Raw genomic sequence first — 25929 nt, 5'->3', positions numbered from 1 at the left:
TCAACTTGATATGACTAACATTTATAACACACTCAACCCGACACCAGCAAAATGTACATTCCTCTCAAGTGCACATGAAATATTTACGAAGAAAAACAATATTCTGGGCCCTAGAACAAGTCTCAATATATTTAAAAGGATTAAAGTCATACAAAGTATAATCTTTGACTACAATGAAATGAAATTAAAAATCAACAAAAGAATGCTCTCTGGAAAATCTGCAAATATTTGGAAAATAAGTAACACATCTAACTAATCCACAAGTTTAAAAAGGAATCAAAAGTTAAATTGGAAAGTATTTTGAACTGAATTAAAATGAAAACATCACATATCAAAATTTGTGTATCGTCACTAAAGCAGTAATTAGATGATAATTTGTAGCATTAACTGTCTAGATAGAACAGAATAAAGGTCTTAAATCAATGACCTCAGTGTTCACTTTTGGAAATAGGAAAAAGAAGAGCAAATGGAACTCAAAGAAAGCAGAAGAATGGATATGATAAAGATAAGAATGTAAATAAATTAAATAGAAATCAGATAAAAACAATAGAGGCCAAGGTAGGAGGATCGTTTGAGCCCTGGAGTTTGAGACCAGCCTGGGCAACATGGTGAGACCCTACCTCTACAAAAAAATTTCAAAATGAGCTAGGTGTAGTGGCATGCACCTGTGGTCCCAGCTACTCGGGAGGATGAGGCAGGAGGATAAACTGAGCCTGGGAGGCCAAGGCTGTAGTGAGTTGTGTTTGTTTTTTTTGAGACTCTATCAAAAAAACCCAAAACCAACAACAACAACAACAACAACAAAAAAAAACTGATAGAGAAAAATTAGTAAAACCAAAAGCTGGGTTCTTTGAGAAGATCAATAAAATTGACCTTCTACATTGATTGATCCTCTAGTTACACTGACCAGGAAGAAAAATACAGAAGACATAAATTACAAATATCAGGAATAAGAAAGGTGACACCACTGTAAGTTTTACATATGTTAAAAGGATAATATGGGGGATATTATGAACAACTTTAGGCCCATAATTTCAACAACTTAGAGGAAACAAATTTTTGAAAGACACAAACCACCAAAGCTAAATCAATAAATAATAGATAACTTGAATAGCCCTGTATCTATTAAAGACATTTAATTTATAATTAAAAACCTTTCCATAAAGAAAACTCCAGTCCCAGATGGTTTCATTGGTGAAATCTACCAAAAACGTTTGAGGAAGAAATACTGTCAATTCAACACAAACTCTTCCAGAAAACTGAAAAGAAGAATATACTTCCCAATTCATCCTATGAAGTCAGTATTACCCTGATAGCAAAACAAAAATCATTACAGGAATATAAAACTACAGACTAATTTCATTCATGAACACAGATACACATATTCTAAACAAACCATTAGCAAATCAAATTATATAAAAAGGAGTATACATCATGATCAAGTGGGGCTTGTTCCAGAAATACAGCATTGGTTTAACATTTGAAAATCAATTAATATAACTGACTATATTAACAAATTTCTAAAAAATTGATCATTTCAACAGATACAGAAAACCATACAACCAAATTCAACATCCATTCCTTACCCCTCCCACCACCAAATGGAACTCCCTCAACCTGATAAAGGATATCTGTGAAAAACCTACAGCTAACATATTTACTGGTAGAAGACTGAATGCTTTCCCCCTAAAATCAGGAAAAAGATAAGGATGTCCATTCTCATCAGTTTTATTCAAATTTTACTGAAGAATCTAACAAGAGCAACAAAGCAAGAAAAAATAAATTGCACCCAGATTGAAAAAGAAGTGAAATGATCTTTACCCACAGGCAACATTATTGTCTATTTAGAAAATCTGATGGGGCTGGTGCAGTAGCTCATGCCTGTAATCCCAGCACTTTAGGAGGCTGAGGTGGGAGGATTCCTTGAGGCCAGGAGTTCGAGACCAGCCTGGCCAACGTGGTGAAATCCCATTTCTACTAAAAACACAAAAATTAGCCAGGCATGGTGGTGCATGCCTGTAATCCTAGTTTCTTGGGAGGCTGAGGTATGAGAATCGCTTGAACCCAGGAGGTGGAGATTGCAGTGAGCCGAGATCGCGCCACCACACTCCAGCCTGGGCGACAGAACAGGTCTCGAAACAGAACAGGTCTCAAAAACAAACAAACAAAACAAAACAAAAATAAAATAAAATCTAATGGAATCTACAGGGAAGGTACTGTACTGCAACTAAGAAGTGAGTTTACCAAAGTTGTAGGATATAAGATCAATATACAAGAAATCATTTTTATTTCTACATATCACCAATATAAGCAATTGGAAACCAAAATTTTTTTAAAATGCCATTTAAGATAGCATAAAATATAGTGTACTTAGGGATAAATCTGACAAAAGATGCACAAGACAGGTACAATGAAAAGTAGAAAACATTGCTGAGAGAAATTAAAGACCTAAATAAATGGAGGTATGTAAGTTACTCATGGTTTGGAAGACTCTGCAATGTTGTTAAATGTCAGTTATCCCCAAAGCTGATCTATAGATTCAATGTAATCCCAATCAAAATTCATTTATGCAAAACTTAAAATAATGATTCCAAAATTCATATGGATATACAAAGGCCTTGGAATTGTTTTGGCTATCCAAAACAATTAGAAAAGAGAACAAAGTTGGAGTTCAAATTTATTACATAGTTACACTAATAAAGACAGTATGGGAATAGTGTAAGGATGGATGAATAGAAGAATGGAATGGAATAGAGTCCAGAAAGAGATCCACACATATATGACAACTAATTTCTGATAAAGGCACAAAGGCAATTCAATCGAGAAAGAATAGTTTGTTAAACAAATGATGCTGGAACAACTGGATAGTCATGTGCAAAAAAATAAAAAAAAATTTCAATCCATACCTTGAGCCAAATACAAAAATTAACTAAAAATGATTCATAGACATAAATGTAAACCTAAAACTGTAAAATTTCTTGAAGAAAACATGAGACATTTTCTGTCACCTTGCACTAGGCAAAGATTTCTCAAATACAATGCCAAAAGCACAATCCATAAAAGAAGAAAAATAAATAGGACTATGTCAAAATTTAAAACTTCTGTTCATGAAAGATGGTGTTAATAAAAAGAAAAAATCTGCAAAATACATGTCTGATAAAGAGCTTGTGTCCACTAAACATCAACAAGATGGTGGAATAGGACTTTCCAGCGCTCATTCCCCACTAGAACATCAATTTGAACAACTATCCACACATGGAAATACCTCCACAAGAGCTAAGAAAACTAGGTGAGAGATTTCAGCAGCTGGCTGTGGCACAGAAATAGAAAAGATGCACTGAAGAGTATAGAAACAACAGCTTTTTAATACCCATGTCACCCCTCCCCCAACCCCAGGCCATAAAGCATGAAGATAGATACCCTCCACTTAGGAGAAGAAGAGGAAAGTGAGTACTGGAATTTACCTCAGACCACAACAATGGGCTGGCGGCAGTAAAACTCATCACTGGGCAGGCTCCCATGGCCCCAGACTCCAGGTCATATCCTGCAGACCCAGCTCCAGACCTGCCCGAAGGACTTGGTCTCTAGGACTGCCACATCACCAGGCCAACCCCAGCAGATTCAGGCTCCAGACTGGCCCCAGTGCTGGACCAGACCCATTATCCCCAGGCTTTGGACCTCTTCCAGTGCCATAGCAGTCCTAACAGACTCAGGCTTTAGACGCAGCCTCCATCCCTAGGACGAGGCTGACATCAGTAGTTCCAGGCACCAGATTGCTGCCAGTAGGAAGCTGGATCCCCCATAGCCCCAGGCTTCAGGTCTGCCTCAGCAGTAGGCCAGCCCCACAGCCCTAGTCATCAAGTCAGCACCCATGGACCCAGCCTCTAGGCTGGTCCTTGTAGATATAGGACCCAGGCCTACTCAGTGCCAGGCCAGCCCCTGCAGTCCCCAGGATCCAGGCATACTCCAGGTTTTCAGACCACCTCAGAGCTAGGTCAGCCCACACAGCCCCAGGCTGCAGGCCTGCCCCAGTACCAGGTCTGTACCACTGGCCATAGGTACGAAGCTGGCACTCATGAACACAGTCTTCACGCCTGCTTGTGTCACTCCACACTCCAGTGGAGCCAGGGTCCAAGTCTGCTCCAGCAGACCAAGGGTCCAAGCCAATTCAAATACACCCTAGGGCTGGGCTGTTCCCCATGGATCAAGGCTTCAGCACTTCCCCTATGCAGCCAGGTTCCAGGACAGCTCCCACAGCTCCAGGACCCAGGTCGGATCTCACAGACCAAGCCTCCAGGCTAGCACACACATACCCATCCTCCAGGCTGATCCCCACAGACCCAGGCCCCAGGCAGATCCCCACAGCCTCACACTGTAGGCCAGCCAGTATGTCTCCAAATAGCAATTTAGTACCCACAATCCCAGGTTTCAGGCCAGTCCTTATGGCCCGAGACTCCACATCTGCCCCAAAACCAGGCCAGCTCCAGGCTCTAAGACTGTCTCAGTGGCCCCAAGCTCCAGTAGACCCAGGGTTCAGGTCTGCTGCAGTAGGCCAAGGGTCTAGGACCACCCCAGTAGACCCAGGTGCCAGGCTAGCCCCCATGGACTGAGGCTCCAAAACCACTCCTACAAACCGAGGTTCCAGGCCAGCACCCATTGACCTAGGACTGAGGCCTGCCCTAGTCCTCAGGCTTGAGGCCCACCCCAGTGCCAGGCCAACCCCTACAGACTCAGGCTCCAGGCCTATCCTAGGGGACCTAGGCACAAGGGCCATTCCAGTACCTGGCTGGCTCTTGCAGATTCAGGCTCAAGGCCCACTTTAGTGTTTGGTCAGCCAATGGGGACCTAAACTTCAGGCCAGCCCCACTGGATACAGGCTCCAAACCCAATCCTTCAGACCCAATCAAGAAGTCCACCTCAGTAGATATAGGCTCCAGATCCAACCCTGTGGACCTAGGCATCCAGGCCCACCTGGCTGCTAATCTAGGAACAAGGCCAGGCTGCCAAAAGACTCCAGGAGTCAGCCCACCTGTGAACCATGCAAAACAGCCTACCCATAGTTCCTTGATAGGCCAATAAAGTGCCTTCCCAGACTAAAGAGCTGTTGCACAGCAGAAGAAACCATCATCAGAATGAACAAATAAACTATAGAATGGGAGAAAATGTTTACAATCTATCTACCTGACAAAGGCCTAATATCCAGCATCTACAAGGAACTTAAGCAAATTATAAAAAAAGAAGGCTGGGCGTGGTGGCTCACACCTGTAATCCCAGCACTTTGGGAGGCCAAGGCAGGCGGATCACGAGGTCAGGAGATTGAGACCATCCTGGCTAACATGGTGAAACCCCGTCTCTACTAAAAATACAAAATATTAGCTGAGCATAGTGGCAGGCGCCTATAAGTTCCAGTTACTCAGGAGGCTGAGGCAGGAAAATGGCGTAAATCCAGGAGGCGGAGGTTGCAGTGAGCCAAGACCATGCCACGGCACTCCAGCCTGGGCGACAGAGCAAGACTCCATCTCAAAAAAAAAAAAAAAAAGGAAGAAAACCCACTAAAAAGTGGGCAAAGGACATGAACAGACATTCTCAAAAGAGGACATACACGTGGCCAACAAACATATGAAAAAAAGCTCAACATCACTGATAATTAGGGAAATGCAAATCAAAACCACAATGAGATACCATTTCACACCAGTCAGAAAGACTACTATTAAATAGTCAAAAAACAACAGATGCTGGCAAGGTTGTGTGTGGAGAAAAAGGAATGCTTTTACAATGTTGGTGGGAATGTAAATTAGTACTTCAACCATTGTGGAAGACAGTATGGTGACAGCAACAAAAGGGCAAATATCTGAATTATAGGAGTTCAAGAAGGAGAAGAGAGATATGAAGGGCTGGAAAACACATTTCAATCAATAGCAACAGAAAACTTTCCAAACCTGGGGAAAGATAAATATACAGGTACAGGAAGGTCATAGGTCTCCAATAAGATTCAATCCAAACAAGACAACACCAAGACATATTATAATCAAACTGTCAAAAATCAACATAAAAGAGAGGATCCTGAAAGTAGCAATAGAAAAGCAGCATATCACATATAAAGGAGTTCCAATAAAGCTAGCAGTGCTCTTCACAGCAGAAACATAGGCCATGAAATAGTGGGAAGATATATTCAAAGTGCTGAAGAGAAAAAACCCTGTCAATTAATACTTTACCCAGTAAAGCTATCCTTCAGAAATGAAGGAGAGAGAAAGACTTACCAAACAAAAGCTGAGGGAGTTCATTGCCATCCAGACTTGTCTTACTAGAAACTAACAGTTAGTTTTTTTGAAAAGATAAACAAAATCACCAGGTATGGTGGCTCACGCCTGTAATCCCAGCACTTTGGGAGGCTGAGGTGGGGGATCACTTGAGGTCAGAATTTTGAGACCAGCCTGGCCAATGTAGTGAAACTCCATCTCTACTAAAAATGCAAAAATTAGCTGGGCATGGTGGCATGTGCCTGTAGTCCCAGCTACTCAGGAGGCTGAGGCAGGAGAACTGCTTGAACCCGGGAGGTGGAGGTTGCAGTGAGCTGAGATGGCACCACTGCATTCCAGCCTGGGGGACAGTGACTGTCTCAAAAAACAAAATAATAATAATTAAAAAATAAAAAAATAAATAAATAAAATTGACAAACTTTTATTTAGACTAAGAAAAAAAGATAAGGCACAAATAAAACAAGGAATGAAACAGAAGATGTTACAGCTGATACCACAGAAATATAAAAAATCATGAGACTACTATCAACAATTATACACCAAGAAATTGGATAATCTAGAAGAAAGAGACACATTCCTAGACATATAAAACCCAGACTGAATCATAAAATAGAAAATGTGAACAAATAATGAATAAAGAGATTAAATGAATAACAAAAAATCTTCCATGTAAGAAAAGCTTAGGTTCTGATGGCATCACTGCTCTTACCAAACGTTTGAAGAACTAATACCAATCCTTCTCAAATTCTTCCAAAAAATGTAAATCATTTCACAAAATTCAACATCATTTCATGATTTTAAAAAATTCAACAAATTAGGTACATAAGGAATGTACCTCAACACAATAAAGGCCATATATGACCAATGGACAAATAACATCATACTCAGTGGTGAAAAGTTGGGAGCGTTTCCTCTAAAATAAGGAAGAAGACATGGATGCCCACTCTCACTACTTCTATTCAACATACTACTGGAAGCCCTAGCCAGAGTAATTAGGCATGAGAAAAATACAACGCATCTAAGTTGGAAAGGAAGGTGTTAAATTGTCTGCTTGTAAATAACATGATCTTATATATAGAAAGTCTTACAGATGCAATGAAAAAAAATTTAGAACCAATAAGTGAATTCAATTAAGTAGCAAGATAGAAAATCAACATACACAAAGTAGTAGCATTTCTACATACTAACAACAAACTATCTGAAAAAAATATCAAGAACATGATTCCATTTACAATAGCTACAAAAATATTTGGAAGCAAATTTAATGTTGAAGTGAAAGACATGTACACTAAAAACTATAAAACACTGATGAAAGAAAGTGAAGAAAACACAAAGAAATGGAAAGATATCCCATGTTCACAGATTGGAAAAATATCGTTAAATGTCCATACTACCCAAGGCAATCTACAGATTCAATGCAATCCCTATTAAAATTCCAATGACATTTTCCCCAAAAATTAATTAAAAAAAATACTGAAGTTTCCATGGAAGCAAAAAGACCCTGACTAGCTAAAGCAATCTTGAGCAAAAATAACAAAGCTGAAGGCATCACACTACGTGAAGTCAAAATAAACTACAAAGCTATACTAATCAAAACAGCATGGTATTGGCCAAAAAACAGATACATAGGCCAATGGAAGGAAATAGAGAGCCCAGAAATAAATCTGCACATTTACAGTCAATTGGTTTTCAATATAGGTGTCAAGAACACACAATGAGAAAAGGACAGTTTCTTCAACAAATAGTGTTGGTAAAGACACATGGGATTACATCAAACTAAAAAGCTTCTACACAGCAAAAGAAACTGTCAACAAAGTGAAGACACAATGTATGGAATGGGAGAATATATTTACAAACCAGGCATTTGCGAAGGGGTTAACATCCAAAAATATATGAAACTCAAACAATTCAATAGGAAGGAAACAATAACCTGATTTTAAAATGGGTAAATGACCTGAATAGACATTTCTCAAAAGGAGATGAGCAAGTGGTCCACAGGTATATGAAAAAATGTCTAACATCACGAATCAACAGAGAAATGCAAATTAAAACCACAATGATAACATCACCCCACATCTGCTAGAATGGCTGTGATAAAAAAGACAAAAGACAATAAGTGTTGGCAAGGATGTGGAGAATAGGGAACCCTTGCATATTGTAGGTGGGAATGTAAATTAGTATAGCCATCATGGAAAGTAGTATGGAGGTTCCTCAAAAAATTAAAATAGAACTACCATATGATCCAACAGTCCCACTACATGGTAGAATATCCAAAAAAAAAAAAAAAAAAAAAAAGTGAAATCCATATGTCAAAGAGATACCTACACTCCCATATTCACTGCAGCATTATTCACAATAGCCATGCTATGGAATCAACTTAACTCTTCATCAGTGGAAAACGGGTAAAGAAAATGCGGTGTGTATATATACACAATGCAATACTATTCAGCCTCAATAAAAGGAAGAAATCCTGTCATGTATGAAAAAAATGTATGGACCTTGAAGACATTATATTAAGTGAAATAAGCCAGGCACAAAAAAATAAATACCACATGATCTCATATGTGAAATCTAAAAAAGTTGACCCCATAGAAGCAGAGTAGAATGGTCATAGAAGCAAAGTAGAATGGTGGTTACCAGGGACTAAGGCATCAGGGAGATTAGGGAGATGGTGAAAGAATACAGAATTTCAGTTGAGTAGAAGGAACAAGTTAAAGAGATCTATTGTACAACATGGTGACTAGAGATCATAACAATGTATTCTATTCTTAAAAATCACTGAGAGTTTAAGTGTTCTCACCACAAAAAAAATGCTAAGTATGTGAGGTAGGGTTGGGTGTGATGGCTCACGCCTGTAATCCTAGCACTTTGGGAGGCTGAAGCAGGAGGATTGCTTGAGCCCAGGAGTTTGAAGCCAGCCTGGGCAACATAATGAGACTCCATCTGTACAGAAAACAAAAAAAGATGAGGTGGAGGATCACTTGAGCCTTGGAGGTCAAGGCTGCAATGAGCCGTGATCATTCCATTGCATTTCCACTTGGGTGACAGAGTAAGATCTTGCTTCAAAAAAAAAAAAAAAAAAAAAAAGGATATGAGGTAATGTATATGTTAATTAGCTTGATTTAGCCATTCCACAATGTATACATATCTTTAAAACACCATGTTGTTCATGATCAATATATGTAATTTTTATTTGCCAATTAAAAAATAAGTTTTTTAAAAAGGCAACTTGCATCCAGAATATATAAAGAACTGTCAAAAATCAATAATAATAAAACAAAGTACCCTATCTTAAACTGGGAAAAAGATTTGTATAAACACTCCCCCAAAAAAGATACCTGGATATAAAATATTAAACATTAGGGAAATGCTAATGCCACAGCAAAACACTACTACCCACTATCAGAATAGCTAAATTTTTGTTCTTTTTTATTTTTTAAGTTCTAGGATACATGTGCAGAAAGTGCAGTTTTATTACACAGGCATACGTGTGCCATGGTGGTTTGCTGCACCTGTCAACCCATCACCTAGATTTTAAGCCCCACATGCATTAGCTATTTGTCCTGATGTTCTCCCTCCCCTCCCCACCCCTAACAGGCCCCACTGTGTGTTGTTCCCCTTCCTGTGTCCATGTGTTCTCATTGTTCATCTCCCACTTATAAGTGAGAACATGTGGTGTTTGGTTTTCGGTTCCTGCATTAGTTTGCTGAGGTTGATGGCTTCCAGCTTCATCCATGTCCCTGCAAAAGACATGATCTTATTCCTTTTCATGGCTGCATAGTATTCCATGGTGTGTATGTACCACATTTTCTTTATCCAATCTATCATTGATGAGCATTTGGGTTGGTTCCATGTCTTTGCTATTGTGAATAGTGCTGCAGTGAATATACGTGTGCATGTATCTTTATAATAGAATGATTTATATTCCTTTGAGTATTTACCCAGTAATGGGATTGCTGGGTCAAACAGTATTTCTGGTTTTAAATCCTTGAAGAATTACCATGCTGTCTTCCGCAATGATTGAACAATTTACATTCCCACCAACAGTGTAAAAGCATTCCTATTTCTCTACAGCCTCACCAGCATCTGTTGTTTCTTGACTTTTTAATAATCTCCCAGAATGGCTAAATTTTTTTAAGTGGACAATTTCAAGTGCTGATGAGGATGTAGATCAGCTAGAACTCTTAAACATAGCTGGTTCACATGTGAAATTGTATAGTTGCTTTAGAAAACAGTTTTGCAGTTTCTAATAAAGTTAAACATATATTTACCATATAAGTCCACAATCCCACTAATAGATATTTACCCTACAGAAATAAAATATTATCATCGAATTAACTGAGCCTGGTGGTGCACACCTGTAGTGCCAGCTACTCAGGAGTCAGAGGTAGGAGAATCACTTGAACCTGGGAGGTGGAGATTGCAATGAGCTGAGATCATGCCACTGCACTCCAGCCTGGGTGACAAAGCGAGACCCCATCTCAAAAAAACAATATTATTATCACACAAAAAATGTAAAGAGATGTTTTATAGCACCTTTATTCACAATTGTCAAAACTGAAAACTTTGAACTTGTCTCAGAGGTGAAAAAATAACCCTGAAAACCATTCAAATATCCTTCAACTGGTGAATGAATTTTTCCATACTGTGGTATTTCCATACTATGGAATGCCACATAGCAATAAAAAAGAACAAACTGTGGATAAACACAATATGGGTGAGTTTCAAATGCATTAAGCTAAGTGAAAGAAGCTCAAAAAGATTCATACTATATGATTTCATTTATATGACATTCTGGAAAAGACAAAACTAGAGATAGAAGAGATCACTGATTTCCAGGGCTGAAAGTGGTGAGAAGGAGTAACAGTCAAGGGGCCTGAGGTATATTTTTCTACATTGTGGTGGTAGTTACATGACTGTACGCACTTATCACAACTCATAATTTTTAACATATATAAACCTCATATGACTATACACTAGCAAGAATAAATTTATTACATATATCTTCAATATACATGACTTTTAAAAAATGGTCACAGACAACTGAAGAAGAAATAAAAGGGTTGATCTGATGTTGTATTTAAAAAGTAAAATAATTTTTAAAAAATAATGTTAAACAAAAGATTTAACAGGAAATTTACTAATATTTTTGCCATTAAACATAGTATATCAAGTAAAACAAATGCCTAAAAGTCTCTAATGAAAACTTTGATGATGAACACGACAGCAATATTAACCTCTAATTTACTATTCCTTAATTATTATACAGGTATACTTTACTATTTTGGAACATTTATTTTTTAATGTAAAATAAATGATCTTTTTTCTTATGGAGTGAATAATAGAGTCCCTTGCACCTAGTAGGTGTCCATAAACAGTTGCTTAATTGGATTCGTATACGTTTTGTTTGGATCCATTAATTTAAGCTTCTTAACTTCTGCCAAACAAATGGCAACCAGTCTGGAGCTCAGACTCCTTCAGGATTAGTTCAGCTACCTGAGGGCTAAAGGCATTAATATCTGAGCAAAGGCATATCTATAACCAATTCAACATATATGTGCCTATGCAGACACACCAGCTAGGAAACTATGCTTAACTTAATGGAAAGGCCTCAACATTAATGGGATGAGGGTCATGTGTGAAATTCCAACACTGTCCACTCTGTGGACAGAAACTTCATTTCAAGGCCAAATCTCTCACCAATCACCTTCCAAATAAGTGAAAACAATCAAAAGGTACCCCAAGTTTCATTTTTTGAAGACAATTCTTAACTGATATGGGTTTTTAGTATAACCTCACCCACACACAGCTTTTTAAATTTAATTTTTGAATAGGTTGGTTTAAATAAAAGTATAAAAAGGTACATAGTGATAAGACTTTCCCCCAATTCTTGTCCGGCGTTTGCCCAGTTCCTACTCCCTCAATAGGTAACCACTGTTCTTTTACTTTTATATAACCTTCCACAGTTTCTTTTTGCATTATTGTATCATCTTTACATATACATCTTTACATATACAGAACGTATATTCAATTCTATTGTCTTAAAAACAATGTTCTTTTCCCATTGTGGTTGAAGAGGATTATTTATTATTTGTGTTAATAGCCAAACATAAGTTACAAATAAAATTTATACCTCTTTCAGAGTTGCCCTCTATGACTGCAATCTTGAATATATAAAATTGAGTGAAAATGTTTCTAGGATCATATCGTTCAGCTTCTGCCACTGCCTCTTTGGCCTGAAAAGAAAAACATTGGGTCCTTTTAATAAAATCTATAAGGAAGGATTTACCATATTTTACTAATATCAATAAGGTAGTCAAAATGGCTGAGGGATACTCACAATGAAAATAAATGAATCTAAGAAAAATATTTGCAGAACTGCTCTTCTAGAATGCTAATGTAACAGTGAGTTATACTTCTGGAAATAGAGTAAGTTAGATATGTCAGACCAACTCTCCTGCTGAAAACAGCCAAAAATGTTGGATGATATATTTATTTTTTCCAGAAAGAATAAAAGAACAACTGTAATGAATTTACTGTAAAAGATAGTAAAATATTACCAAGTAAAAGAATAGTAAAAGAACTACCAAGTAAAAGATAGTAAAAGAATTACTAAGGCAAAATCTAAGGAAAACTGAGGTCTCAGAGAGGTAAACAGAAAAGTAAAGTCACTTTTATCTGGTAAGCATTTGCAAATGTAACCAAATGTTAACTTCCGTTTTGAGGGACATCACTAGGTCAGGGGAACAGACATCAAGTTCGAAGGGATCACACTCCTAGACCAGGGAAAAGCCAAAAGTAAACCCACTCCTACCCACATTCCTAGAAAACTAACTGCAAATAAAATTACCTTAGTGCTGGATAGAAGGCAGCACAATGGGGTGGAGGGAAACAATCCATGAGGTGTAATACTAGGAGATTCATGTATTCATTGACCCAAACTATATTATACAGAAAGCTAAAAGACCTAAAGCTGAGAATTTAGTTTGGATAGTTCCCAAACATCTACAGAAGCAAATGTAAATCTTCCCTGGGAGAAAGCACCTTATCTTAGAGCCTTCAAAATAATTCCATAAACAATTTTTCAAGAATCATGAGTTGTACACGTTACAAAAATAACAAAGCACACTCGTAAACAAGGTACCATAAACAGCAGAAACAAGAGACAGCAGAAGCAGACCCTCAAGATGCAGATACTAGAATTATGAAAAACTGGTTATAAAACATCTATGCTTTCAAAGTCTAAAGAAATACAATGTATGCTCAAAATATATTTATGTGAGTTGATACACAGTGGTACAAATTAATGCAGTTATAGTGGTTGTTTCTAGATGGTATCCATTCTGTCTCATTATTGCCTGTGCCGTACAAGTTATTAAATACTTTGTGTATCAGTGAAGTTAGTAGTAGGAAACAGAGACCATAAAATGTGACCTTGGGGATTTGAAACAAAGAAGCTTTTTGAAATGAGAAACCCAATTACCCAAATTAAAACATAATAGACAGGTTTAGCAGCAGATTAGAAACAGGTGAAGAGAAAATTAGTGGGCTGAAAGATAAAACAGAATAAAATAGCCAAAGTGTAGCACAGAGCGATTACAAACATGGAAGACAGTTAAGAAAGGATTCTATACTTTCTAGGATAGCCACTAAAAGATTAGAAGCAGTAAATAATTTTCACACTAGTAGAAGGGGAAGACTGGAATGAAAAAAAAAAAAACTGAAAATAGTATTTTTAACAAATGGTGCTGGAACAACTAGACATCCACATGTAAAAAAGTAGATCTAGACATAGACCATAAACCTCTCACAAAAATTAACTGAAAATGGATTATAACCTAAATATAAAACCCCAAACTATAAAACTCTTAGAAGATAACATAGAAATTTTAGGTGAACTTGGGTTTGGCAATGACTTTTTAGACACAACACCAAAACCATATCTATGAAAGAAAAAACTGGTAAATTAAACTTAAAATTAAAAACTGCTCTGTGAAAGACATCATTAAGAGAATAATGATAAAAGCCACACATTGGGAAACAATACTTGCAAAACACATATCTAATAAAGGACTGGTATTCAACATGTATGAAGAATTCTTCAAACTCAACAATAAGAAAACAAACAACCCAAGTATAAAATGGGTGAAAGACATGAAGAAACACTTCACTAAATAAAATATACAGATGTCAAATAAGTATATGAAAAGATGCTTAACATCTTATGTCATTAGGGTTTTGCAAATTAAAACAGCAATGAGACACCACTACACATCTATTAGAGTAACTAAAATTCAAAACACTTTAACAACATATAATGCTGGCAAGGATGCGGTGCAACAGGAACTCTCATTCATCACTGGTGGGAATGAAAAATGGTATAGCCAACTTGGAAGACAGTTTGGCAGTTTCCCACAAAACTAAACACACTCTTGCCATACAATCCAGCAGTTGCACCTTTGGTATTTATTCAAATGTGTCAAAACTTTATGTCTACACAAAAATCTACATAAAGATATTTAGAGTAGCTTTATTCATAACTGCCAAAATTTGGAAGCAACCAAGATGTTCTTCCATGGGCGAGTGTATAAACTAATATATCCAGATAGTGGAATATTATTCAGCACTAAAAAAAATGAACTACAAACCCATAAAAGGACATGAAGGAATCTTAAATGCATATTGCTAAGTGAAAGAAACCTATTTGAAAAGGCTACACACTGAATGATTCCAATTATGTGACATTCTGGAAAAGGCAAAACTATGAAGACAGTAAAAAGATCAGTGGTTGACACTAGTTCAATGAGAGGGAGGAACAGATGAATAGGTGAACCACCGGAGGTTGAACTATTCTGTATGGTATTATAATGGTAGACACGTTTTTATACATTCATCAAACCACATATGATGTACAACACAAAGACTAAACTATAATGTAAAATACGGACTTTAGTTAAAAATAACATATCAATATTGGCTTATCAATTGTAACATATATAGCACACTAGTGCGAGATGTTAATGACAGGGGAAACTGAGTATGTGAAGAATGGTGAGGGAGTATATGAAAACTCTTTCTGTTTCCTACTCAATTTTTCTGTAAACCTAAAACTGCTGTAACAAGTAAAGTCTATTATTTAGAAACATTGATCCCAAAGAAGGCAAGTGAGGAGAGAAAAAGAAACAGGATAGAAACGACAAATAGAAGCCAGGCATGGTGGCTCATGCCTGTAACCCCAATAGTTTGGGAGGCTCAGGCGGGCGGATCCCCTGAGATCAGGAGTTTGAGACTAGCCTGGCCAACATGGTGAAACCCCATCTTTACTAAAAATATAAAAATTAGCTGGGTGTGGTGGCACACATCTGTGATCCCAGATACTTGGGAGGCTGAGGCATGAGAATCACTTGAACATGGGAGGCAGAGGTTGCAGTGAGCAGAGATTGTACCACTGCACTCCAGCCTGGGCATGGAGTGAGATTCTGTCTCAAAAAAAAAAAAAAAAAAAAAAAAAGAAAAGAAAAAGAAAAAAGAAATAGAAAAAAGAAATGACAAATAGAAAGCATGAAGTAAATTATAGATTTAAACTCAAATATACCAATATTGTATTAAATGTATAAACACGAAATGCCCTAGTTAAAAAACAAAAATGGTCAGACCGGATTAAAAATATGTAACTACATGTTCTTTAGAAGTGGCACACCTAAAATATAAATATATTAAAAGTTCAAAGTAAAGGGATTAGAGAAGATCTATCTGGAAAATATTAACCAAAGTGTGGATATATTAATATCAGACAAAAATGACTTTAAGGCAGAAAATAATACTAGATATAAAGATCACTTCATAATAATAAAACTTCAACAAACAAATATATTACAGTACCAATTTTGTATGTATAAATAGTATGGCCTAAAATATATAAATCAAAAATGATAAAATTAAATAAAGAAATAGATCAATTCAAACCATAAAGGGACATTCCAGCACCTCATCTCAGTAAGTGATAGAGTAAGCACACAAAATACGAGTTTGGATACAGAAGATTCAAACGAAATGAACAAACAATCTAAATTTATACATGTATGTATACAGGTGGTCTCTGTCTTATGATTTTTTGACTTTACCACGGGTTTTTCAGGATGTAACCACATCATAAGTCTGGGAGCTCCTCACAACTAGTGATGGGGTTATGGTTTCTACTAAACGTATATTGCCTTTACATCATTATAAAATCAAAATATCATTAAGTCAAACCATCATAAGTTGTAGATGCCTGCCATTTTGCCAGTATTAACTGCATTTTCACCTTACTATATTTTCAACTTACGATAAATTTATTAGGATATAACTCCATTGTAAGTCAAGGAACATTTGTACATATATGTACATACACAGTGCCTAGAAACTGCAGAAAACACATTCCTTTCAAGCACACACAGAATATTTACAAAAACTGACCATTTACCTAATCATTAAGCAAATCTCAACTTATTTCAGTCTAAAATCAATTACAATATTGTAATTAAGCTAGAAATCAATTACTAAATAAGTTACTCTAAAAATGCCGAGAAAATCCCCATAGGTTTCAAAATTCAGAAATAACATTTTTACATCATTCATGAGTCAAAGAAAAAATCACAGGGGAAATTGGAAAACATTTTGAATTGTATAATAATAAAAATATTACATGTATTAGTGTTCTCCAGAGAACACGAATTTTTCATTTTCCATTAAGTCTCTGTGTTGGTATCTCCACATTAGATGAAGTAGCCACCTCTCCTAGGCTTCATGATTTCCTTGTACAGGAAAAGACCCCCACCAATCAACACAGTCAGAGATTCTGGGGGTCTCTCAAACCTTCATGCTAGTCCAGCCTGCTTGCTTTGTTCTTTTCAGCCCCTAGGCATGTAAGGTATGCCTGGTCACATCAGTGCACTGGGACAAGTCATACTGAAGCCGGTTCCATGGGTGATTCCCAGCAAAGTTGGATGGTTAGACACTTTGTCCAACTCTTTCTCTTCCCCAGGGAGAAGCTGAGAGCTGGAGATTTTTGTCTACTTGCTCTGCGCTGAACTTAGGAGAGGGAGGTCTATGGTGACTGCCAGCTAAAATCTCCACCTCTGGCCAGGCGCGGTGGCTCACGCCTGTAATCCCAGCACTTTGGGCGGCCAAGGTGGGTGGATCACTTGAGGTCAGGAGTTTGAGAACAGCCTGGCCAATATAGTAAAATCCCGTCTCTACTAATAATAAAAAAAAATTAGCTGGGCGTGGTGGTGCATGCCTGTAGTCCTGGCTATTCAGGAGGCTGAAGCAAGAGAATCGCTTGAGCCCAGGAGGTGAAGGTTGCAGTGAGCCGAGATTGTGCCACTGCCCTCCAGCCTAGGCGACAAAGCAAGACTCTGTTTCAAAAAAAGAAAAAAAAAAAATCTCCATCTCTGCTCTCACTTGCCTCCAAATGGCTAGATAATGCCAGGTCCTGTCACCACTTTGGGATAGGCAAGTCAGAGGCCAGTCATTTCGGTAGCCCATGGAAAAAGTAATGGTGTTAGATGCCTGGATCAACTCTTTCCCTCCTGACAAAGAAGCAGGGCAGCTGTGGTTTTTGTGTGTTCACTCTGTAATGAGCTGGGGGGTAGGAACTATGGTATTTACCAGCCCAAGCCACTGTCTTCGTTCTCCCCAGCCAGCTATACTATGCTAAACCTGTCAGAGCTTCAAGACTAGCAAGATAGATGCCAAATCTTGGGGTAACCCCAGAGAAGCTGGGGCATTGAATACTCTTCCTCTCCCCAGATCAGTTCTTTCTCTCCACAGAGGGAAGCTGAGAGCTGGAATTTTTAATCTGCTCACTCTGTGCTGCCTAGGGCAGAGAAGCATGATGTCGACCAGTCCAAGCTGCTATATCTATTTTCCTCCAGGTGGCTAGACTGTGCCAGGCCTGTGAGAGCTCCAACACTGGCAGGACAGAAGCCAGTCCTCTGGTGAGTCCCCTCAGAAAAGTTGGAGTTCTGTACACATGAACCAATTTTCTCTCTCCCATGGTTGAAGTTGGGAGCTAAAGGGTCTCTTTCTGATCATATGTTGTGCCCAGGAGTAGGGATTCTAGTAAGAGAGTTTCCTGAATCTCCATGCAGGCTTTGGTGAGTCCGGTTTTACATTTACCCAGAGAGCAGGAGTCTTTTGATCAGTTTCTGGATTTCTCATAAAGAGAATTTGTCCATGAATTATTGCTGAATCAGTATGCTTGTTGAGGGAAGGGGCATTCAGGGCTTCCTACTCCATCTTACTGGTATCACTATCCAGATAGCTTTACATTTTAGGGAAGAAATGACTCAAGATTTACAAACTTTTCTAGAGAACAGCGAAAGGAATGCTCTGCAACTTTTTAATAAAATTGGCATGACCTTCATATAAAAACCGAATAAGGACAAACATGAAAAATAAAAATTAGAGACCAATTTCACTCACAAAGAGAAATGCAAATATCCTAAACAAAATATTTACAAACCAAACCAAGTAAAGTAGGAAAAGAATAACATCATGACTGAGTTTTCTCCAGGATTGAAAGGTTGGCTTAAACCAAAAACTGGCCGAGCGCACTGGCTCACACCTGTAATGCCAGCACTTTGGGAGGCGGAACGCCTGAGGTCAGGAGTTCGAGACCAGCCTGGCCAAAATGATGAAACCCCATTTCTACTAAAAACACAAAAATTTGCTGGGCATGGTGGTGCGTGTCTGTAGTCCTGGCTATTCATGAGGCTGAGGCAGGAGAATCGCTTCAACCCGGGAGGCAGAGGTTGCAGTGAGCTGAGATTGTGCCACTGCACTCCAGCCAGACTGACAGAGCAAATCTCAGAAAAAAATTAAATAAAATATAAATAAATAACTCCATCAATATAATTCAACACATTAGCGACATAAAGGAGAAAAAAAAATCATATGATCATCCCAACAAAACAAAACATAAAACCTCTTAACAAATGAGCCATAGATGAGGACTTCCCAAATCTGATGTACGTTATCTGTACCGGGTTGAATATTGTCCCCTCCAAAATTCGTGCCCATCAAAGAGCCTCAGAATGCAACCTAATTTAGAAATTAGGTCTTTGTAGATATAGTCAAGTTAAGATGAGGTCATAATGGATAAGATGAGCTTTAATCCAATGACTGGTGTCCTTATAAGAAGAGGGAAATTTGGACACAGACACAGATAGTTGAACACCATATGAAGACAGAAGATACAGCAATAACACCATGCAATGACAGAGGCAGAAATTGGAGTGATGAACCTACAAGTTAAGGATTACTGGCAAACATTAGAGTCTAGGAAGAATCCTCTGCTAAAGTCTTCAGAGAGAGCATAGCTTTATCGACACCTTGATTTTGGACTTCCAGCCTCCAGAATTATAAGTGTATACATTTCTCTGTTTTAAGCCACCCAATTTGTAGTACTTTGTTATAGCATCCCTAGGGAACTAATACTGTATCTATACAACAACAACACAAAAAAAACCCTAAAGCAAACATCACACTTAATGGCAATTTATGGTAGCTTTACCTTTTAAATCTGAAACACCACTTTAATTCAACATAGTAGTTGAATTATTAGACAAAATAAGACAAGAAATATATAAAGCATATTGAAAAAGAAGAAACACAATTGTCAATTTATATAATTGGATATGCAGACAACCCAGAAGAATTTATAAGCAAATTATTACAATTATTAAGAGACTTTAGCAAAGGTAGCTGTGTGTGTGTGTGTGTATATATATATATATATATATATATATATATATATATATATATGCCATATGAGGCTGGGCGTGGTGGCTCATGCCTGTGATCCCAGCACTTTGGGAAGCTGAGGTGAGAGGATCATCTGAACCCTTAAAGCTTACCCACTAGAGCTCCCCTCTGAGACAGGCTCCACACTAAGGAGAAACTGTGGAGAGTACAATAAAAAACTGAACAGGACAGTGACAACAAAGATGAAAGAAAAGGTATAGATCAGTGTTGTCCAACAGAGTTCTGTGATGGTGGAAATGTTCTATATTTGTGCTATTCAATAGAATGGTCATTAGTTACACATGGCTATTTAGCACTTGAAATGTGGCTACTGCAATTGAAGAAATAAATTTTTATAACTTTATTCAATTTTAATTAATTTAAATTTAAATGTACATAGCCACACATGCCTCATTGCTATCACATTGGACAGTGTGGGTGTATACCAAAAGACAGGGAGAAGCAGAGCCAGGAAATCTCAGAAAAAAAGTTGCCTTATTTTTAAACACTAACAAACCAAACCAAACCGAAAACAAGAAAGGGAGCTCTGCGAAGTAGTAACAATTTCTAAATGTCTACCTTTTTATAAGTTAAGGAAAACTAATTTCACATCAAAATGAGAAACGGTAAAGCTTTAAGGTAAATACTCTAAAAAGTCGTAAAATATATAAATAAAAAAGCAGCAGCAGCAAAGTATCCCCACAGAAAATGAAAGCATGTCACAAAAATGTGCTAAAAAAAAGGTCAAAATCATAACTATTTCAAAATGAGCTAAACACATTTAAAAATGATACAAGATATGAAAGATCAACATAAATAAGAATTAGAGGCGGAGCATGGTGACTCACACCTGCAATCCCAACACTTTGGGAGGCTGAGGAGGGCGGATCACCTGAGGTCAGGAGCTCTGCCTGGCCAGCCTGGCCAACATGGTGAAACCTCGTCTCTACAAAAATACAAAAATTAGCCAGGCATGATGGTGGGTGCCTGTAATCCCAGCTACTCGGGAGGCTGAGGGAGGAGAATTGCTTGAACCTGGGAGGCGGAGGTTGCAGTGAGCCGAGATAGCACCACTGCACTCCAGCCTGGGCAACAGAGCGAGATTCAGTCTCAAATAAACAAACAAAACCATAGAAATAATTAGAAAAACTCAGAAATGAGGTGGTAGAGCTAAGGAAAATATAGAAGTAAAAGAGTAATTTCAGAAATGAAGACTAACAAGAAGAAAGTCAAAAGTAAATAAATACAGCCAATAATGCCAAAAGAGACTAAAAGTCAAAAAGAAGAAAAAATTTGAAGTTAAGAAGGGATGAAGATAATGTATATTTTACCACAGTAAAAGATAAACACTAAAAAATGAAGATACTCAAAGTGATCTACAGATTCAATGTAATCCCTGTGACAATTCCAAGGGCATTTTTTTTTCATAAATACAAAAACCCATCCTAAAATTCATATGAAGTTTCAAGGGATCCTGATTTCAAGACTTAGCTATGAAGATATAGTAATCAAAACAGTATAGTACTGGGATAAGGACTGACATATAGACCAATGGAATGTAATACAGAGCCCAGAAATAAACCCTCACATATATGGTGAAATGGTTTTTGACAAGGGTTCCCAAACTATTCAATGGGAAAAGGACAGTCTTTTCAACAAATGGTGCTGGGAAACCAGGATATCCACATGCAAAAGAAAGAAATTGGATCTTTACCTTATATTACACATAAAAATTAACTCAACATGGATTAAAGGTGTAAACATAAGAGGTAAAACTACACAAGTCTTAGAAGAAAACACATATGAAAATCTTCATGACATTGGATTTGGAAATGATTTGGATATGACACCCAAAGCACAGTCGACAAAAGAAAAATCAGATAAATGGGCCTCATCAAAAATTTTTAAAAATCTACTACTCTTCAAAAGACACTAAGAAAAAGACAACCCACAGAATGCGAAAACATATTTGCTAGTCATATTTTGGTAAGGGGTTAATATCTGAAATATATAAATAATTCCTACAACTCAACCACTATAAAATACAAACCCCAATTAAAAATGGGCAAAGGACTTCAATAGGCGTTTCTCCAAAGAAGATACACAAATGGCCAATAAGCACATGAAAATATGTTCAACATCACTGGTCATTAGGGAAATGCAAATCAAAAACACAATAAGAGAACACTTCAAACCCATGAGGATGGCTTTTGTCAAAAAACTTACAAATAGTAAGTGTTTGACCAGGATGTGGAGAAATTGGAATACTTGTGCATTACTGGTGGGAATGTAAAATGGTACAACCATTGTGGAAAAAAGTATGATGATCGTTCAAAATGTTAAACATAGAATTACCATATGACCCAACGATTATATTATTAGGTAAATACTAAAAAAAAAAACTGAAAGCAGGAACTCAAAAAGATACTTGTAATATCTATGTTCATGGAAGTATTTACTCATAATAGCCAAAATGTCAAAGCAACCCAACTGTCCAATGAATAGATGAATGGATAAACAAAATGTGGTACAGTCATGTGTCACTTAACAACAGGGGTACATTCTGAGAAATGTGCCATTAGGCAATTTCATCTTTGTGCAAACACCATAGTGTACTTACACAAACTTGGATGGTATAGCCTACTATACACGACTATATGGTATAGCCCATTGCTCCTAGGCTACAAATCTCTATAGCATGTGACTGTACTGAATACTGTAGGCAATTTTAATGGTAAGTATTTGTATATCCAAACATATCTAAAACTAGAAAAAGTACAGTACATATAGGGTATAAAAGATAAAAAGTGGTACACCTGTATAGGGTACTTACATGAATGGAGCTTGTAGGACTGGAAGTTGCTCTGGGTAAGTCAGTGAGTGGTGAGTGAATGTGAAGGCCTAGGATATTACTGTATACTACTATAGACTTTATAAACACTGTATACTTAGGCTATGCTCAATTTATAAAATGATATTTTTCTTTCTTCAATAATGTAGTTTACTGTAACTTTATTTATTTATTTATTTTAATTATACTTTATGTTCTAGGGTACGTGCACAACGTGCAGGTTTGATACATATGTATACATGCGCCATGTTTGTGTGCTGCACCCATTAACTCGTCATTTACATTAACTTTATAAACTTTTTAATATTTACAAAACTTTTTGAGTATTTTGTAATAACACCGAGCTTAAAATACAAACATTGTGCAGTTATACAAAAATATTTCCTTTTTATATCCTTATTCTATAAGATTTTTGATTTTTAACATTTTAAAATCTTTTTTGACCTTTCAAACTTTTTTGTTAAAAACTAAGACATGAGCAAACACATTAGCCTAGACCTACACAGGGTTAGGATCATCAGTGTCACTGTCTTCTACCTCCACATCTTGTCCCACTGGAAAGTCCTCAGGGGCAATAACATGCATGGAACTGTCACTTACTATGATAATGCCTTCTTCTGGAATACTTCCTGAAGGACCTGTCTGAGGCTGTTTTATAGTTAATTTTGTTTTATGTGCTCTAAAATAGCAATAAAAGGCTGGGCGTGGTGGCTTACACCTGTAATCCCAACACTTTGGGAGGCCAAGATGGGAGGATCACCTGAGGTCAGGAGTTCAAGACCAGCCTGGCCAACATGGTGAAATCCCATCTCTACTAAAAATACAAAAAGTATCCGGGTGTGGTGGTACACGCCTGCGATCCCAGCTACTTGGGAGGCTGAAGCAGGAGAATCACTTGAATTCAGGAGGTGAAGGTTGCAGTGAGCTGAGATTGTACCACTGAGACTCCGTTTCAAAAAATAAAATAAAATAAAACAAAATAGCAATAAAAGTATAGTATAGTAAGTACTGGGTGACAGGAATTTTTCATCTCCATTATAATCTTATGGGACTACTGTTGTATATGTGTTCCATCATTGACTAAAATGTTATGTGGCACGTAACTGTATATACATACAATGAAATATTATTCAGCCTTAAAAAAGAAGGAAATCCTGACACATGTTGCAACATGGATGAACCTTGAGGACAATTTGCTAAGCCAGTCACAAAAGAACAAATACTACATGATCCAATTTACATTAAGTACCTACAATAGTCAAGATCATAGAGACAGAGCATAGAACGGTAGTTTCCAGGGACTAGGGGGAGGGGAAATGGGGAATTTTTATTTAAAGGGTATAGTGTTTCAGTTTTGCAAGATAAAAAGAGTTCTGAAGACAGATGGTGGTGGTGGTTTTAAAACAATGTGCCTGTACTTAATGCCACTGAACTGTATACTTAAAATGGTTAACTGTAAATCACTTTCAGTGGTAAATTTTATGTTATATATGTATTTTACCACAATTGAAAAAAATCAATTGAATTTCTATATGTTAGCAATGAAAAACTGGAAATTGAAATTAATAGACCAAGATCATTTGCAATATCATCAAAAACATAAATTCTTTAGGATAAAGTTAACAAAATATATACAAGATTTTTATGCTTGAAAACCACAAAATACTGATGAGAGAAATTAAGGAAGACCTAAATAAGTAGAGATCTACTCTGTATTAATGGATTGGAATACTTACTAATACTGTTAAGTTGTTAACTGTCTCCAAATTGATCTATAAATTCAATGCAATCTCAATCGAAATACCAGCAGGCATTTTTGTAGAAGTTGACAAGCTAATTTTAACATTTAAATGAAAATGTAGATAATCTAGAATAGTCAAAATGATTCCAAAAAGGAACAAAGTTAAGGATTTACACAGCTTAAGTTTTCTACTTACTATAAAACTACAATGATCAAGAGAATGAGGTGTTAGCATAAGAATAGATATCTAGAACCAATGAAATATAATACAGTCCAGAAACAGATTCAAACACTTATGACCAATTGATTTTTGACAAAAGTGCCAAGGCAATTCAATGGAGAGAGGATAGTCTTTCAATACTGGTGCTTGAACAACATGATGTCTATATGGAAAAAAAAATGAAACTTGATCTATTTCTCACACACACACACACACACACACACACACTTACTTTATTCAAGATAGATCACAGACCTAAACACAAAAGCTAAAAGTATAGAATTTTTAGAAGGAAGCATAGAAGAATTTTTTGCCATTTTGATGTAAGCAGAGATTTCTTAAATAAGACACAATAAGACATAAACCATAAAAGAAAAATATAATAAATTTGATTTCATTAAATTAAAACCCATAACATATCTAGTAGAACAGTTGAAACTTAAAAGATTGGACATGCCATATGTTGACAAGGATGTGGCATTCTCATTCATTGCTGGTATGCTGGTAGGTATGTATAATGGTACAGCTGCTTTGGAAAACAGCTTGACAGTTTCTTATAAACTTAAAAATGCACTTATCATATGATCCAGCAATTTCATTTCTAGAAACTTTGGTTTCTCCAAAGAGAAACCAAAACAAATACCCACACAAAGACCTGTACTTCAATGTTCATAGTAGCTTTATTCATAATAGCCTCAAACTGAAAACAATGAAAATACCCATTAGCAGATGAACAGATAAACAAATTGTGGTATATCCACACAATGGACTACTACTCAGCAATAAAAAAAAAACTATCGATATATTCAACAACAAGGGTGATTCTCTAAACTTCTAAAATTAGTGAAAGAAGCCAGATTTTAAAAACAGGTGAAGTACATACCATGTAATTCCATTTATATGAAACTCTACGAAAGATAAATCTAACCTACAGTGATGGAAAGCATGCCAGTCATTGCCTGGGGCTGGGAGTGGAGGTGAGGATTGACTGAGAAGGAACACAAGGAAATCTCTCAGGATAATGGAAGTCTTCTATATCTAGACCATGGTAGTAGGTAAATTTGGGGTA

General features: G+C 37.0%; 1 protein-coding gene across 1 annotated transcript in view; it reads right to left on the bottom strand.

The window, feature by feature from the left end:
• Positions 1–25929, bottom strand: part of TEX11 (testis expressed 11) — a 131119-nt gene that overhangs the window by 86193 nt on the left and 18997 nt on the right. The window contains exon 4 of the mRNA XM_026451789.1: positions 12394–12496. Coding sequence (XP_026307574.1) covers positions 12394–12496 — 103 coding nt within the window. The remainder of the gene's footprint in view (positions 1–12393; positions 12497–25929) is intronic.

The sequence above is a fragment of the Piliocolobus tephrosceles genome, chromosome 12, assembly GCF_002776525.5.
Source record: "Piliocolobus tephrosceles isolate RC106 chromosome 12, ASM277652v3, whole genome shotgun sequence".
Lineage (NCBI taxonomy): Eukaryota > Metazoa > Chordata > Mammalia > Primates > Cercopithecidae > Piliocolobus > Piliocolobus tephrosceles.
The sequence above is the reverse complement of the archived record's forward strand: the minus strand, read 5'-3'. Positions and strand labels throughout refer to the sequence as shown.